The sequence below is a fragment of the Schistocerca piceifrons genome, chromosome 1, assembly GCF_021461385.2.
Source record: "Schistocerca piceifrons isolate TAMUIC-IGC-003096 chromosome 1, iqSchPice1.1, whole genome shotgun sequence".
Taxonomy (NCBI): domain Eukaryota; kingdom Metazoa; phylum Arthropoda; class Insecta; order Orthoptera; family Acrididae; genus Schistocerca; species Schistocerca piceifrons.
The window spans coordinates 322,104,817-322,122,226 of NC_060138.1; the positions used below are offsets into that span (position 1 = coordinate 322,104,817).

A 17,410-nucleotide genomic window follows, 5' to 3' on the forward strand; every position below is an offset into this window, starting at 1 on the left:
AAGTGTGGGTTAACAGATGGTTATGGCCGAGCGGTTCTAGGCGCTTCAGTCTGGAACCGCGCGACCGCTAAGATCGCTGGTTCGAATCCTGCCTCGGGCATGGATGTGTGTGATGTCCTTAGGTTAGTTAGGTTTAAGTAGTTCTAAGATCTAAGGGAATGATGACCTCAGATGTTAAGTCCCATAGCGCTCAGTGCCATTTGAACCATTTTTAACAGATGGTTATCTAAACATCGAAATACATTGCCGGAAAAAAATAGGACATCCAGAAAGATGACGTCGAGTTTGATCCGATGACGCCATATGCCACCTGGGGAATAGCAGAAGAAACTGATGATGGTTTCTATGCAACCTGGAGGATAACAGATCAATTGATAATGGATTTAACGTCGACCGGCAACAGAAAGCGCAGTGAAATATCTACCGGAGCGCCTTCTGCGTCCGACCTTTAATAGGCAATGCTCAGATCTAGAAGGCTCCATGTGGTGCAAACGTGTGAAGCAAGCAGGCAACCATGCCACGGAGACGCACTCGTGCTTCCTACAGCCAACTGAGCGAGTCTGAAAGGGGTCAAGTAGTGGCCTTCCGAGGGGCAGGATGGCCCTTTCGTAGAATTGACACAAATTGAGCGTGTTTGGTCAGTTGTGCAACGACGCTGGTATCAGTGGACAAGATTCTGGACGTCCACGCAGCACAGATTCCTGCCAAGATTGTTGTGTTTAAGGGCAGTACTGGCAAATCTTGCAGCTACCGCAGCTGAGGTAAGAAGGCTTGTGAGCATAGACGTGTCAAAACTAACTTTTGCGATCCGGTTATTAGCACTGGGACTTTGGGCATGCACACCTCTAGCCCGCCTTCCACTTACGCCAGAGCATTGACGTACACGGCTAGATTGGTGCCGTCAGAGGATCACTAGGAAGGGTGTTTCAGTATGGGTCGATACCTGGCACCTCAGAACCGCTTGTGCTATTGATCCGCAAATGTGATCATTTATGCAGTATTGCACTATTGCAACAATAAATCTAGAAGCACTTGGAAACTTCCAAAAGGCTGTATTAATTTTTTTCCTACAGAGTGGCTTTTACTATACTTATGGCAATGTCAGTGACTGCAACAACTTGTGAAAGCTATTTTATGAAATTGAAGTTGACTGTGGGCGTGAGCAGATTTAGCTATCTTGTCGACAGATTACGATACAACTGCTAAACTGGAAACAGAGGCGTAATCAATTTGTTCGGTTCAAATCAGGCGAATGGTAAGTAAAATTATAATAACACGAGAGCAATTTTTTTTCAGGATTCGATCGGGCGTGTAGCTAAAACCACAATAAAAATACTATGAAGATTTGCCCCTATCTGTCCGCAGTGTCTCAAATACATCCGTCGATCATGTCACATTGCACTTTACATTTCTTGGTGTACAGTGAGTACGTAAATATGCATAATACAGTAGAGTCTCCCATCAAGTGTGGAACGTGTGTTGTCTGTGGATTACTTCATGCTGAGAGGTTTCTCCTGTTTCAAAAATGGCTCTGAGCACTATGAGACTTAACATCTGAGGTCATCAGTCCCCTATAACTTAGAACTATTGAAACCTAACTAACCAAAGGACATCACACACATGCATGCTCGAGACAGGATTCGAACCTGTAACCGTAGCGGTTGCGCGCTTCCAGACTCTCCTGTTTCCCCACAGGCCACATAATGTAGCTGTCATACGTTACAGCAAACGAACTTTGAAGCGGAACGTATAGACTTTCCTCATGCTGGGAAAGAAGCGAGTGCCATCCAATGATCTTGTTCAGCGAGTCCATCAGGCTAGGCTATTCGAGAAAATCGTCTACGAAGGACAATTCAGAACAAGCGAAGAGGAATGTTGCCACCAGGCACTGTCCTTCATGACAACGTTCGGCTGCACAGTGCTTCTGCAACAGAAACGCTCCTGCAGCCTTTTTCTTGGGAAGTGTTTGATTATCCGCCTTACAGCCTGGGTATGGCTCCCTCCGGTTTTCATCTCTTTGCTAACTTGAACTGCTGGCTATGAGGACGCCGTTTTGGCGCAGACAACGAGCTGCAGACCATCGTAGAGAACTGGCGGAAAGCACAAGCGGGTGCCTTGCATAATGAGGATATTGGAAAATTGGTACCACGCTTTGAGAAACGTTTAAGTCGTAGAGGCGACTATGTAGACAAGTAGACAGAAAATTTAGTTAAATGTTGCTAGTAAAACATTTTTGATTTGCACTGTGGTTTCCGTTTCGCGACCGTTCGGCCCTAAAAAAAAAAAAAAAAAACAGCCCTCATAATAAAATTCCTTAAGTAGGATATTTTCTCAACTCTCAGTCCTCTTTCATTTATGACTTTCTTTTATTTTTAATCAGTAATTTATACACTATTAATAATTTATGAAGAATTAACGAAATCTGTTCTTTATTAAATATCAGACTAAACCCAATGCACAGTAGTTGCCCCACCCTATCTGGGAAAGTCAGGCCAAAGCATCTAAACACCTGCTTTGAGCTAACTTTCCCAGATACGATGTGCTGTACGACAGTGTTCTGCATTCCTATAAGACGTTAATTTTGTACTATTTATATCCGGTTAAGTAAATGTCTTGAACTGCGTATTTATAATTTTGCAAATGCACAGAAAAATGGTGTTAATGCTCTAAGAAACTGTACTCGATAATCGTTTGAAAACCAAGATCTAGATTCTAATTTATTTTCTGCAATGATATATTTAATTTGTTGAGGTCAATATTTGTATCAAGTATTAATTGTTCAATAGTGCTTCACCTTAACTATATCTGCAGCTGGTAGAGAACTATAGAATTCGCAAAATGTGTGTAGAAAAAATACAAAAAAGCAGTTTTATAGGGAACGGGAGGTTTGGTATTTCCGACAGGAGCACAGGATGATCTCAGTATGGCTCTGAAGTGGAGGGTGAAAATTCATCCTTTTATTACAGTAACTTGTTTCAGAGCTGTTAATAATCACGTCGTCTAGAGCTAATGTATGACACTCCTGCAGTCTCCAGGCTACGTGTACAGCTCGCGACGTGCAGTGAGACTCACCCTCTCGACGCTGAAGTTGTGCTCCACCTCGACGTCTGGACAGGGCCCCAGCCCCGGCACCTGCCCCACTGCGGGAGACGCCGCCAGCCACGCCGCCAATACTACTGACGGCAGGAACATCGCTAACTGCAACACGGCAACATTGCGTGTGTTGTTACCAAAGCAAACGGTGCATCTGAAATTTAGCCGGTGCTACAGGTGCGTTTTCGTCTTGGCACGGATGTATAAAACTTGTAGACAGGCACCGAAAGAACTAATGTCTCTGCACAACATTTAATTATATCAGAAATTATGGGATAGGTTCCATGAATTCTGCCTTCAGTTTTCGTCTGTCCTATCCATATAACATGCTCAAATGCTTCAAGGATAGGTAGCATGAATTTTACCTAACAATTTTCATCCATCCTATTCAACTAACGGGGTAAGAAACACACTTTGTGATCAAAAGTAAACGTACGTTTTTCGTATTAGATGCATGGTGCTCCCACCTACTGCAATGAACTCTGTATCAGCAACCTCAGTAGTCATTACACATCGTGAGAGGGCAAAATGGGGCGCTCTTCGGAACTCACGGATTTCGAACGAGGTCATGTGATTAGATACCACTTGTGTCATACGTCTGTACGCGACATTTCCACACACCTTACCACTCATAAGTCCACTGTTTCCGATGTGATAGTGAAGGGATACGTACAGCACAAAAGCGTACAGGCCGTCCTCGTCTGTTGACTGACAGAGACCGCCGACAGCTGAAGACGGTCGTAATGTGAAGTAGATGGACATCTATCCAGACCAACGCACAGGAATTCCAAACTGCACCACGATCCACTGCAAGTAGTATGACAGTTAGGCGAGAGATGAGGAAACTTGGATTTCATGGTCAAGCGGCTGCTTATAAGCCACACATCACGCCGGTAAATGCCAAACGAAGCATCGCTTGATGTAAGGAGCGTAAACATTGGACGATTGAAGAGTGGAAAAATGTTGTGTGGAGTGACGAATCACGGTACACAATGTGGAGATCCGATGGCAGGGTGTGGGTATTGTTGTAAGTAGGCTGTTTAGGTTTTTATATTGGTAACGCCACGTAGCGCTCTGTATGAAAATCACTGGCTGTGCTGTGTGCAGTCTGTGGCTGGTTTGCATTGTTGTTGGCCATTGTAGTGTTGGGCAGTTGGCTGTTAACAGCGCGTAGCGTTGCGCAGTTGGAGGTGAGCCGCCAGCGGTGGTGGATGTGGGGAGAGAAATGGCGGAGTTTTGAAATTTGTAAGACTGGATGTCATGAACTGCTATATATATTATGACTTTTGAACACTATTAAGGTAAATACATTGTTTGTTCTCTATAAAAATCTTTCATTTGCTAACTATGCCTATCAGTAATCAGTGCCTTCAGTAGTTTGAATCTTTTATTTAGCTGGCAGTAGTGGCGCTCGCTGTATTGCAGCAGTTCGAGTAACGAAGATTTTTGGTGAGGTAAGTGATTTGTGAAAGGTATAGGTTAATGTTTGTTAGGGCCATTCTTTTGTAGGGATTTTTGAAAGTCAGATTGCGTTGCGCTAAAAATAATGTGTGTGAGTTTAGTGTTGATCAGAATAGGTAAAGAGCGAAATGTCTGAGTGCGTTCAGTTCTGCTCAGCTGTTTGAAAATCAAATAATGTAAGAGGTTTATCAGCACAGTAATTCAATAATTTTTCTAAGGGGACGTTTCATATGTCGACCCTTAGCCGAGGATACCTCACTGGAATCTTCTGATTTTTTCTTGTAGTTTGTGCAATTAGTGCAGCCTTTGTTTATTGCTAGCACGTAATTGTAGAGAGAATTTCCTTTGTAGTTGTAGTTTTTCATTCTTGTACAGTAAAACAGTTGTGGCATGCATGTAGATTTTCACCAAGCATTTCGCAGCTGCGCTTGCAATTAACGAGATATCATTTTCAATGCTATGTTATGGTGTTTTCTTATTTTGCTCTTCAAGTTGTGCTTTTCTGTGTTGTCGTGTGAAATATTGTGACAATAATGGCGTGTGAAAAACGTAATACTAGGGTCCAAAGTAAACTGAGAAATGACAGTGAAGACGAAAGCAGTGTGTTAGCGCCACCGTGTAATGAATTAACTAACGTTCAAAGTAGTAATTTGGTAACTGTGCATAGAGAAATGGAGCGGGCTGCAAATAATGGTGTAGACAGTGAAACAATTAGTGAACAGGGAAGCATTATCGATCGATCGGTCGGCAACAGCTTGCCTCAGGAATCCGAAATGACAGGACACAATCTTGCAAATACTGTAGATTCAGGTTTTGCGTCCTCGCCGTTTTCTCAAATAAGTCAAGACACATTTTCTGCTTTTCAAAATGCGAATATTGCCGCTTCAAATGCATTGCCGAATATCACTGAGGAACATGTTTCAGACACCAGTGCATTGTTATTACAATTAATGCAACAAATGGGACAAAAGCTTCAAACGTTAGACACAATGGAACAACACCAGAGACAAACACAGCAACAGTTAGACACAATGGAACAAAATCAGAGACAAACACAGTAAAAGCCTCAAAAGTTAGACACCACACTTGAACAAACACATGAAGATTTAACCGCTGAATTATATTACATTGAATCGAAATGCAAAAAGCCTGTAATGACGTAAAAACACAAATTTGTGAGCATTTTCAACCTATTTTTTCGCGGCATGAAAATGCATTACAGAATCACGAAGCAGCCATAAAAGAACTGCAAAGCATTGTTCATGAAAATCATGAGACCTTGTGGGCTAAAATTGACTCAGTTGCATCTACCGATTCGGTTACGCTACTTGCAAAAACTCAGGAAAACTTAAAGGACACAGTAGATACGATTTCAACACAAATGGACACTATGAAACTTGGTTCAGAAAAACAAACTGAGGAAATAAGTACACCATCGGAGAAAGTAGCTGAACTTGCAGATCAGTTCACTAACTTATCTGCAAAGGTAGATGATGATCTGAATGACACAAGACCTGTAGCCATCACTGACACAGAAGAGTATGAACAAATTAAGAAATTCAAACAAAATCAGAATCAAATTAATACGCAACACAAAAGAGAAATCCGGGAAGTACAAGATCAGTTGGCACAAGTAATACAAAAATTACATATTTCAGAGGACACTCGCGCTCCAACACGGGAAGAGGGGCTTAGAAATACGGAAAAGCCACAAAATAATAACACAGGGTATTTCGGAAATTATGAAAGAAATTGGCAAGGTGCACCGAATTTTGAGATGGAACCGCCGACACGACGTAACAATGACCGACATACGACTCGCCGACATGATGATTTTGACTATAAGCTGTTCATTACTACACGTAAATTCAAAACATTTAAGAATTCTGGCAACGACATTCATCCACAAGCGTGGCTCCATCAATTCTCTCATTGTTTTCCTCCCAACTGGTCATTAGAGCACAGATTAGAATTTATGTGTGGCTACTTAGAGAATGAACCAGCTGAAAGAATGCGATTGGTCATTCACTATTGTCACAGTGAAGGAGAATTTTATCATGCCTTCCTCTTAGCATATTGGTCTCAAGCTACACAAGACCGAGGAAAACATACTATCATAATGATGAAACATTTCGAACAATCCGAATTTTCCAGTCTTGTGAAATATTTTGGAGACATGTTGCACAAGAATCAGTACCTGTCAAACCCATACAGCCCCTCAGAACTCATCCGCATTTGCTTAATCAAACTACCTGAACATTTACGACATATTATTTTCGCAGGACGTTGCAAAGATGACATTGAAGTTTTACACGGACTGTTACAAGAATTGGAAATTGACACTGACAATCGCGGAACTCGAAAACAGGAACACAACAATTACAGGTCACAACCGTCACAATTCCGCGATGAAAGAAATAATAACTGGACACGACAAGGCTATTCTCACAACACAAATCATGACCAAAACAGACACCACCCATATGACAACCGTTGGCAGAGTGGTAATAATTACAGGGAAAGATCACCTCTCTGCGGTAGTGACTATCACAGAGACAATCAGAGAAACAGACAATATGGGAACCAAAATAACTGTTATCAAGGGAGACAGAATAACTTTAGACGCAACGGTCCAGTGCACAGTTACGATTCAGGGAGAAATTCTTCACCACGCGACCGACAAGAAAGAAACTATGGAATCTACCGACATGACGACAGACGATATGATCGTAACGACAGACCTGAATTGCATCAGAACTGGCGGGATTCAAACAGGGCGAGGCCCTCTCGACAAGGTGAATTTGTAGAAGTTAGGTCTCCAAATCCCAATAACGACGCGCGCCAACAAAGAGACAATAGGCAGTGACTCATACCGCTGGCAGCCACAAAACGTACTTCTGAAACTGACGACGCAGCTGCTGTAGCTAGTAATTACGTAAAAATGGAAGACATTAGGGACATCTTACTCCAGGAACACGACGTAAAACATAACAATATTGCATATTCTGTGATTCAAATTACAGTAAATGACGTAAAATTTACGGCAGTACTTGACTCTGGCAGTCCCATTTCAGTAATTAGTGAAACAGCCTTTAGCAAATGCAACAAATCGAACGATTGCCCCACACTTCCGTTACGTAAGATTAAATTACAAGGTGCAATCATTGGAAATAGTGTAGATGTACGCCAACAAACCAACTTAGAATTCTTTCGTGAAAGCCACAGCTTCTCTATGAACTTTCTTATTGTTCCATTATTGTCGACGGAAATTATATTGGGAGTAGACTTTTTGAATGGATACAAAGCAATCTTAAACTTTCACGATGCTGAAATAAGTTTAGAGAAATTTGAAGATTGGCTCTCAAACAATGACGAAGAAATTAATCGGCTTTACCTCCTGTTAGGCAACAGTTCGGAATTTTCGACGGAACGTGACACTAACAATCACTCTGCAAGTACTGACAGGGATGATATCGACTGCACATTTGATACTAATGAGTTAATTCGGAATAAAATTCAAACAATTGAGAATTGTAATGACACTGATAGGCAAGACCTTTTTGATATTTTACAAGCACATTCCACAGTTTTTACTCACAAAACAGGAACAATCAAGGGATTTCATTACCAATTTCGTGTTCGTGAGCATACTAAATTTTATGTTAGACCATACGTAATTCCGGCGCATTATAGGGACCATGTTAGAACAGAAATACAATCCATGCTTGATGAGGGCATTATTGAACCTGCAGTAAGCTCATACAACAATCCATTACATGTTGTTGAGAAGAAAAATGGATCTATCAGGCTTGTCTTAGATTCGAGACAAATCAATACTATCATCATTCCTGAAAAAGACAGGCCGCAAACGTTAGAAGAACTTCTTCAAAATTTTAATGGTGTAAAAGTGTTGTCTTCTATTGATCTCAGATCCAGCTTTTATCAGATCGAACTTCATCCAGAATGTAGAAAATACACAGCATTCCTTTGTTTCGGCGTTTTTTATCAGTTTCGGAAACTTCCTTTTGGTTTGAACATTTCTTCGGCAGCATTTATTCGCGGGCTAAATTTCATATTACCTGAGTTCTTAAAACGTCACATCACCTTATATGTGGACGATATTCTGATAGCAGAAGTCTTATGGGAACAACACAATCGCATCCTCAACAGCGTGTTACATCTTTTTGCAGAATCTGGAATTACAGTTAACTTGGAAAAGTCTGAATTCGGTAGGACAAGGGTGAAGTTTTTGGGACATATTATTTCTTCTGAAAGCATTCAGTCGGATCCTGAAAAGTTAGAAGCAATCAGAGCCATTCCAGTTCCATCCACAAAAAAACAAGTCCGCAGTTTTCTATGTCTCGTAAATTTTTACCGTCGTTTTCTGAATATGCAAATGCTAGTTACACCAAAACTTTGTTCTCTCACTCGAAAAAATACTATTTGGAACTGGTACGAACAAGCACAGTTGGAATTCAATTCTTTGAAAGAATCGCTACTTAACGCGCCAATACTAGCTCATCCAGATCTGTCGCAAGATTTCTGCCTTAGCACGGATTCTTCTAAAGTCGGACTTGGTGCCCATTTATTTCAAGAAGCCACAGAAAATGACACTACTGTTCAGAAAACCATTGCTTTTGCTAGCTGGGTGCTATCAAAATCTGAAAAAAATTATTCTGTTACTGAATTAGAAGCTTTAGCTATCGTTTGGGCATTTAACAAATTCCGTTTCTTTCTTTCTGGTAAGCACGTAAAAGGATACAGTGATCATCGTGCATTACAATTTCTTATGTTTTCAAAATTAAATCATGACAGGTTAAAACGTTGGGCATTGTTTCTGCAAGAATTCTACTTCACAATAGTCTACATTCCCGGCAAGGAGAACATTGTTGCGGACGCACTGTAACGCGCACCAGCTGGGCTTGAGAAAAGTAAAACAGAAGGCAACCTCGAGAAAAATTTCAGTATTCTTTACATTCGTAAAGTCGCCTTTGAAAACTTCATCTCCACATCTTTAAAGAACATTGCTCATGAACAAGATAAAGATCCGATTTGGAAAGACATCAAAAGCAAATGGCATGAAAAGACACACACACAGATTCGGCATTATTATCTGGTTAGAAACAACATACTGTTCAAACGCTGCACTGTTGATGACAAGCTATGGGTACTTTGCATTCCTGACGATTTTGTTAATAAGCTCATTTGGTACATTCATTTTAGCTATGCACAATTTGGCCCACGAAAATGTTATCATATTCTTCGGACGACTTGTTATTTTAAAAATACGGAAAAGAGAATTCGAAGAGTCTTGTTTATTTGTAAACTTTGTCAAAAGGCGAAACCATCTACTACCTCACATCGTGCTCCGTTGTTTCCTATCATTCCTTCTAAATTAAAAGAATTTGCTGCTGTTGATCTCTTGGGACCCCTTGTCAGAACATCGAATGGATTTTCGTACGTTCTAGTCGCTGTTGAACTTACTTCAAAATTTGTTTCTTTCACTCCGTTATGTAAAGCGACTGGACGGCCTGTATCCAACGCCTTTGTTAAAATTTTCTTATGTGAAGTTGGCCAAATTGCTAAAGTCATTTCAGATAACGGACCGCAATTCAGATCTGCTGTTTGGTCACGCATACTTCGGAATCATAAAATCAAACCTGTTTTTATTTCATTGTACTCAGTTAACTGTAACCCCTCTGAACAGATTATGAAAGAAATCAATAAGCTTTGCAGACTTAATTGTCACAAAAAGCATCAGCATTGGGACAGATATTTACACTTATTTCAAAACGTGCCGAGTGAAGTGCCTTGTGACTCCACTGTTTTGCCACCTACTCTTGTACTGAGGAATGAAGAACCACCGAACAGAATCAGAGAGCTTGTACCTTTCCCGAATACACGTAAACTTCGACACAAAGACATAATTGATTTGGCTATTAAAAATATAAAATCTGCAGCAGACAAAAGGAGAAAACTACCCGGTAAAGCAAATGCAAGGAAATTATATATTGGTCAGAAAGTTCTCATTAAAGCTCATTCATTGTCACATAAGAAGAAACACTTGAGTCACAAATTCTTTCAAGTTTACAATGGACCATACAGAATCCGACGTATACCACATGATAATTGCATTGGAGTTGAAACTCTGCGTACTAGGAAGAGCAAAGGTTTACACCACATTTCACATGTAAAATCGTTTATTGGAAGATAATCTGCTTTTTAACTTTGTCTTTGCCATATAACTTTTCACTTTACATTACTAGTATGCTTTGTCAGACTTAGAATCTGTTAACATGCAACAATGTTTGAAGTTAAATATCCAGTCAAGAACCAAGAAAACTTATTTAAACAGAAATTACAAATGCACTGTTATTGTGAACAGACGACACAGTGTTATTGTGTGTGTACATTCCTGCTTGTTAGTTGCACGATTATGTAACGACTATAAGGCTTACATACTTAGAACATATACAAGTACTGCTAATGAGATTTTCATGCAACATTTTGGTTCACTTGAAAATACATTCTGGATTTAAAGCACTTTTTGAGAGATACCTGATGACACAGTGGTTAGTTTATGTGACAGCTACACGATTTTATCACGACGCACCAATGAGTGACAATCTACAATGTTGCTTTTGCGGTGTTTCTGTTTTATACCTGCACAGTTTTTCTGAACTATTCTGGAAAGTAAAACATGTTTTAGTAGTAACTTCTGTGGTATAGCTACAATGAGACAGCCTTTTCCATAGCACAACAATACGTTACAGCACAGTACTTTCTTCATCACGGCAATAAGCGTAATAACTTAGGTATCTATACGCAAATCATTTCACTTTTGTTTATCATGAGGTAAGTACATTGACTTCTGCAGAACTTAGCTTTCGGAGGACGATAACTACGACACTTCCACAGAGATTATCTTACAACAAGACGCACAGTTTAGCGCTACAGTACACGTATTCGAGTGATTAATTTTGTACTTAAAACATTTATTTTTAAAGATATTTGAAGAACAATGATACAAAGGTTTTCCGTGGTACATTTCATTTCATTGCTGTAAACTGTAACACCTGAGGGTATAATTACATTAATCCTCAGGGGGGTACTAGCTTACTTTGTGTACCATGTGTGTGGCAAGCACTAGGAGCCCTAGCTAATATGGTATTTGCTTATACAACTTTACACATCGGTACCATATTTCTCTAACACAGAATTACACAGCTATCTGATCATTTAACTGAGAGAGAGAAATATTTATTTTACTACATCAGTGACAGATGTTTACGTAATTACACAGTTGGACAGCTTCACACTTATGAAATTGTATTTTGTCTGTACTTTGTGAAATGTTCATAGTTTTTTGGAACCATTGTGATACTATGAGAGCTTTGAATGATGTATTTGGTATGGGATCATGATTTCTAAAGTACGTTTGAGGTAGATGACACTTTTGATATGAGCAGAGATTATTTTTTAGGTTTTGAAATTCCTGGAGGAAGCTACGACGATTTTAAGATTTGGCTGAGGTTTTATGATGTTATGATGACGATGTGTATTACGCTATTGCGGTATGTTTGTCATCAATAAGCTGTTGCTATATGAGGAATTTGATTATGCTACGTATTTATTATGATGAAATATTGAAGAAGTGTCTACGAATATGTATATGTGTAATAAAGCAAGGAATAATGAGTAGTGGTTAGGGACTCTGGTTTGTGAAAAAGGATGTTGGAAACCGAGAATCATACTTTAAGAGTTATGAAATGTGTGTATATGTGTGAATGTATCACTATGCTGGCGAAAATTTTTTGGACACTGTTATATGTACAGGATTTTGTTTCTACAGATTTGCAACACAAATTCTCTACCTGTGAAATTTTTATATGAGACTGTCACTGCAGTGCAAACTGGTGTCGTAAATACTTCGGTAAGAAAGTTAAGTGATCACCTTCACGTAATGCGTCGTGGGCACCCAGCTGCGCGACAGTCACCTGGAAAAAAGCATTAGTGTGTGCCTTTCAGAGGAACAGATGGAGAAAGAAAAAGAAGCCATTATCCTCGCTATTGACATTCCTTTGTAGAAAGCATTGCAAATATGACACGCTCAAACTTGAAAATATATGATTACACTGTGGAGCTCTTAATTTATGATATTTACTAAAATGCCTAATGAAATAATGGGAAACATTTTCACACCTATTGTCTTTCTAGTTGAGAGTTTGCTCATTTGTTTAATATCTAGTTTCTAGCTGCACTGCAGCATTGGTTAAAATAAAATTTTATAGATGTACTAATATAGATGTTTTATGCCTACAGATCCAGTAAATAATAACTTTATGATCTACTTAAAAAAAATGAAGGAGCACAAAAAGACATTTCCCTTCACAGGAATTACATACATAATTTTCTTTTCAACTACTTGGTAATATTTTTCGTAGATTAAGTTGTGGTGCACCACTTTAATTACATAGACATTAAGATGTGAATAGACATTTCCCTTATCTGCATTGTTGTCTTTAGTGTACTATTTTTTCTGTTTGAGCTTTGTCATGTTTAGGTGTAAGTTATTGCATTTGCTGCAGCTGATTGCCATGCATAGTGCTACTGAATTTCACTTTGCATTACTCTGTTAAGCCTGTTTTCCTACTGATTTATTTTTCTTGTTGCTGCACATTGGCTATAATGTTGCATTAGCTCTGCTAAGTTATATACATACTGCTGCTTGCTTTGACAATTTCCATTTTTTCATTGCTGTCTGTATTAATTGTTTTGTGCTGCTGCATTGCCTCGTCCCTTAGATTAGCATCTGAGCTCAGTAGATTTAAGTTAGCTTAAGAGGGGTAGACTATATAAGAGAATGAGTTGCGATGGATTGGAAGAAATGCATTGAGAAGTTTTACGAAAAAAGTACAGAAAGCAGGTATAGGTAGCACTTTTTGAAATAATGAAGAACGAAAGGAGATCTCCAAGAAGTAAAGAAAGTTTTGTTTGCAAGATACTGCAGTAAAACAAAGCCTGTCCTTTCCCTTTCTGTTATTCCGCTATGTGTTTGTGTACTCTTGTATATTTGTGTTCTTCCTGTCTTTATGTGTTTGGCTAATATGATTTATGTTGTAGAAGTTTTCTAGTACTAAGGTACATTCACTATGATGAGGAATACTGTTATCCTCAAATATAATTTGCATTAATAATATGTTATTCACTTTATAAAGATGCTTAGACATTATTAATTCTGTTCTGTTTCTATGCTCATGTGTGAAATTAATGTTTCGAAAACTGTTCTCATTATTTTATATATTTACTTAAGTCATAATTCCTGTAACACTGATGTACATGTTTATTTCTATTCTTTTGTAAAGCCTGTTTTACTACAAATGTTATCGGTATTGTTATGTTCTTTAATGATGTATTTTGTACCTTTGTTATTGTATTCTTATGTTATAAAATTGTAATTGACACCAGTTCATCAAATTAAGTAACTTGTAAGTTACATTTCACTGGTCATAGTAAATGGACAATATGTGAGAAGTAGGGACTGATAGTGTTTGCACATGTGTTGATAATTGAGCAAGGGATTGATTAACAGTATTGCTGGTTCTATGGACAATTCCAAAAACTTTGTGAGTGCACAAGTGGTGGTTTATGGACTTGCTATATTGTCCACAAGACTCTTTGATGGTGATTGTGCACCTGCACATTTGGAACAGATTGCTGCTGGCCGTCTCTACAAGTACTAAAGTGGGTCTGCATCTTTGATGGCCCACCAATACCATTATATCTACAAGGTCTGCAGTGGGTCTGCACCTCTGTTGGCCCACCAATACCGTAATCTCTAACAAGACTACAGTGGTCTGCTCTGTGATGACCTACCTACCAATATTCTTCAACTTCGACTGACTCTACTGTGGGTTTGCTCTGTTGTGGCCCATTATCTGTCTGCATGTCAAGAGTCAGCACTGTCTTTCCATTGGAAGGACAACACTACTTCTTCAAGACTGCATGGAAATCCACTACTTCCGTGTGCATTCTCTTTTACTACTCAGACTATGAGAAAAAAAACACTGTAATTTTACTGTGATGAATGATCAGGACTGTCTTTATGGACTGTGAGAAAATTTTAGCTTTTGAACAACATTGTATCAATGAGTGTGTGCATTTGATTTCTTTGTTATTGTAATTATGAAAAAAAATTTTAAAATCTGTATAGGCCACTGCCCAAAACAGTTTGTAATTTTTTTTTGTGGGGAGCATGGGGGCTACGTAAGTAGGCTGTTTAGGTTTTTATATTGGTAACGCCACGTAGCGCTATGTATGAAAATCACTGGCTGTGCTGTGTGCTGTCTGTGGCTGGTTTGCATTGTTGTTGGCCATTGTAGTGTTGGGCAGTTGGCTGTTAACAGCACGCAGAGTTGCGCAGTTGGAGGTGAGCCGCCAGCAGTGGTGGGTGTGGGGAGAGAAATGGCGGAGTTTTGAAATTTGTAAGGCTGGATGTCATGAACTGCTATATATATTATGACTTTTGAACACTATTAAGGTTAATACATTGTTTGTTCTCTATCAAAATCTTTCATTTGCTAACTATGCCTATCAATAGTTAGTGCCTTCAGTAGTTTGAATCTTTTATTTAGCTGGCAGTAGTAGTGGCGCTCGCTGTATTGCAGTAGTTCGAGTAACGAAGATTTTTGGTGAGGTAAGTGATTTGTGAAAGGTATAGGTTAATGTTAGTCAGGGCCATTCTTTTGTAGGGATTTTTGAAAGTCAGATTGCGTTGCGCTAAAAATATTGTGTGTGAGTTTAGTGTTGATCAGAATAGGTAAAGAGCGAAATGTCTGAGTGCGTTCAGTTCTGCTCAGCTGTTTGAAAATCAAATAATGTAAGAGGTTTATCAGCACAGCAATTCAATAATTTTTCTAAGAGGACGTTTCATAGTGAATGCCCGGTGATCGTCATCTGCCAATGTGTGTAGTGCCAACAGTAAAATTCGGAGGCGATGGTGTTATGGTGTGGTCTTGTTTTTCATGGAGGCGACTTGGACACCTTGTTGTTTTGCGTGGCACTATCACAGCACAGGCCTACATTGATGTTTTAAGCACCTTCTTGCTTCCCACTGTTGAAGAGCAGTTCGGGGATGGCGATTGCATCTTTCAACACGATCGAACACCTGTTCATAATGCACGGACTGGGGTGGAGTGGTTACATGACAGTAACATCCCTGTAATGGATTGTCCTGCACAGAATACTGACCTGAATCCTACAGAAAACCTCTGGGATGTTTTGGAACGCCTACTTCGTGCCAGGCCTCACTGACTGACATCGATACGCCTCCTCAGTGCAGCACTCCGTGAAGAATGGTCTACAATTCCCCAAGAAACCTTCCAGCACCTGATTGAACGTATGCCTGCGAGAGTGGAAGCTGTCATCAAGGCTAAGGGTAGGCCAATACCAAAAATGAATTTCAGCGTTACCGATGGAGGGCGCCACGAACTTGTAAGTCATTTTCAGCCAGGTGTCTGGATACTTTTCATTACGTAGTGGAGGTCGTGCTGGATACGGTGGCCGATGCCCAGTGGCCATTTGTCGTCCAAAGCGCAGGGCAAGTTCGTTCGTTTGTTGAGAAGGGGAGGCCCACAAGCGTTTGCCAACTTTCTGCCGGTCGGCGATGACAGAATCGACGCGCACGCCTGACAATCTTTCTCAAACGGTTTACAGAAACTATTTAGCAAAAAAATTTCATATTTCCTTTACTTTTAGCTTTATATGTAAGGTTCACTATAATGCAGCCATCATTTCGTTAACGGTCATACTTACTGTGATATTTACACTGTACGAAATTCTTAAGTGTTTGCTATGAAAAATAGGGTCGCTATGCTTTTGTGTTTGGTGCATATTACATAACATGTTGCTGCGTCTGAAATTTATCTAAGATAGTGAGTATTTCTTTAGACTTAGTTGGAGGTCTCTATCTGTTACCAGTCTCGTGAAAATTGATCTAACATAGCGTACTCATTTGCGTTCAAGACGCGCCAGCTGTAAAACCAGAGTGAAAATCCACAACATTCCTCATATTCCATAAACGGTTTGAGATATCGAAATGAGATTTTGATAAATGATAGCATACAAAGAGGACAGTATTTTGCCATTTGCTTAGTATGTGAAACTTCATTGTCTACTGTTAATTCCACTATCTACCTACTTTTCCAATGAAAGATTGTAATTTTTAAAGGCCATCGATAGCTGCCGAAACGAGAAATGATACGGGTTTTGGAACAACAAAAGTGAAGTTCTTATACTTTTATATTGCACCGAGGAGGTGCTTTTCCGTAAGATGCTGACTTTAATTTTCCTCAGTTCCTCACTTAATAAACTTAATAAACTACTGCCTTTTCATAAGATGCTGGCCCTACTTTTCCTCAGTTTCTCACTTATTAAACTAAATAAACCAATGTTTCAGTATTCTCATGCAATTTTGCGCCTACGCTACATGTTACTGAGATGAGACCATGAAACTGAGTTTTGTCAAAAGAAGCAAATTTTAACATTACAACAAGAGTAATGTGTAGGTTTTACTCAAAATTCCCTACTCGTAACACTTCTCCCAAAGTTACAAGTGGTTGACAAAGCAGGCGAAAATAAATCGCTGGATTTTCGGCTAATTTCTTTTTAGATACAAAACAAAGAAGAGGTGACAGATCTCTTTGATGGTCACCACGAAATTGTGTGCGTGAAGGGGCCCCACTTAATATCTACAGAAAATCAGTTTAGAGTGGTACTTCCCCTCCAGCGCTCAGCTTTTCTCCTACAGCGCCTGCCTGCAGCCCCTACCACTACTGCTCTCCCCATGCATGCCCTG

The 17,410-nt window shown here is 39.6% G+C and overlaps 1 protein-coding gene across 1 annotated transcript in view; it reads right to left on the reverse strand.

Annotated features, from left to right (window-relative positions):
• Positions 1-17,410, reverse strand: part of LOC124798323 (apolipoprotein D-like) — a 100,843-nt gene that overhangs the window by 40,647 nt on the left and 42,786 nt on the right. The window contains exon 2 of the mRNA XM_047261668.1: positions 3,073-3,198. Within this exon, the coding sequence (XP_047117624.1) occupies positions 3,073-3,192 (120 nt within the window). The 5' untranslated portion in view covers positions 3,193-3,198. The remainder of the gene's footprint in view (positions 1-3,072; positions 3,199-17,410) is intronic.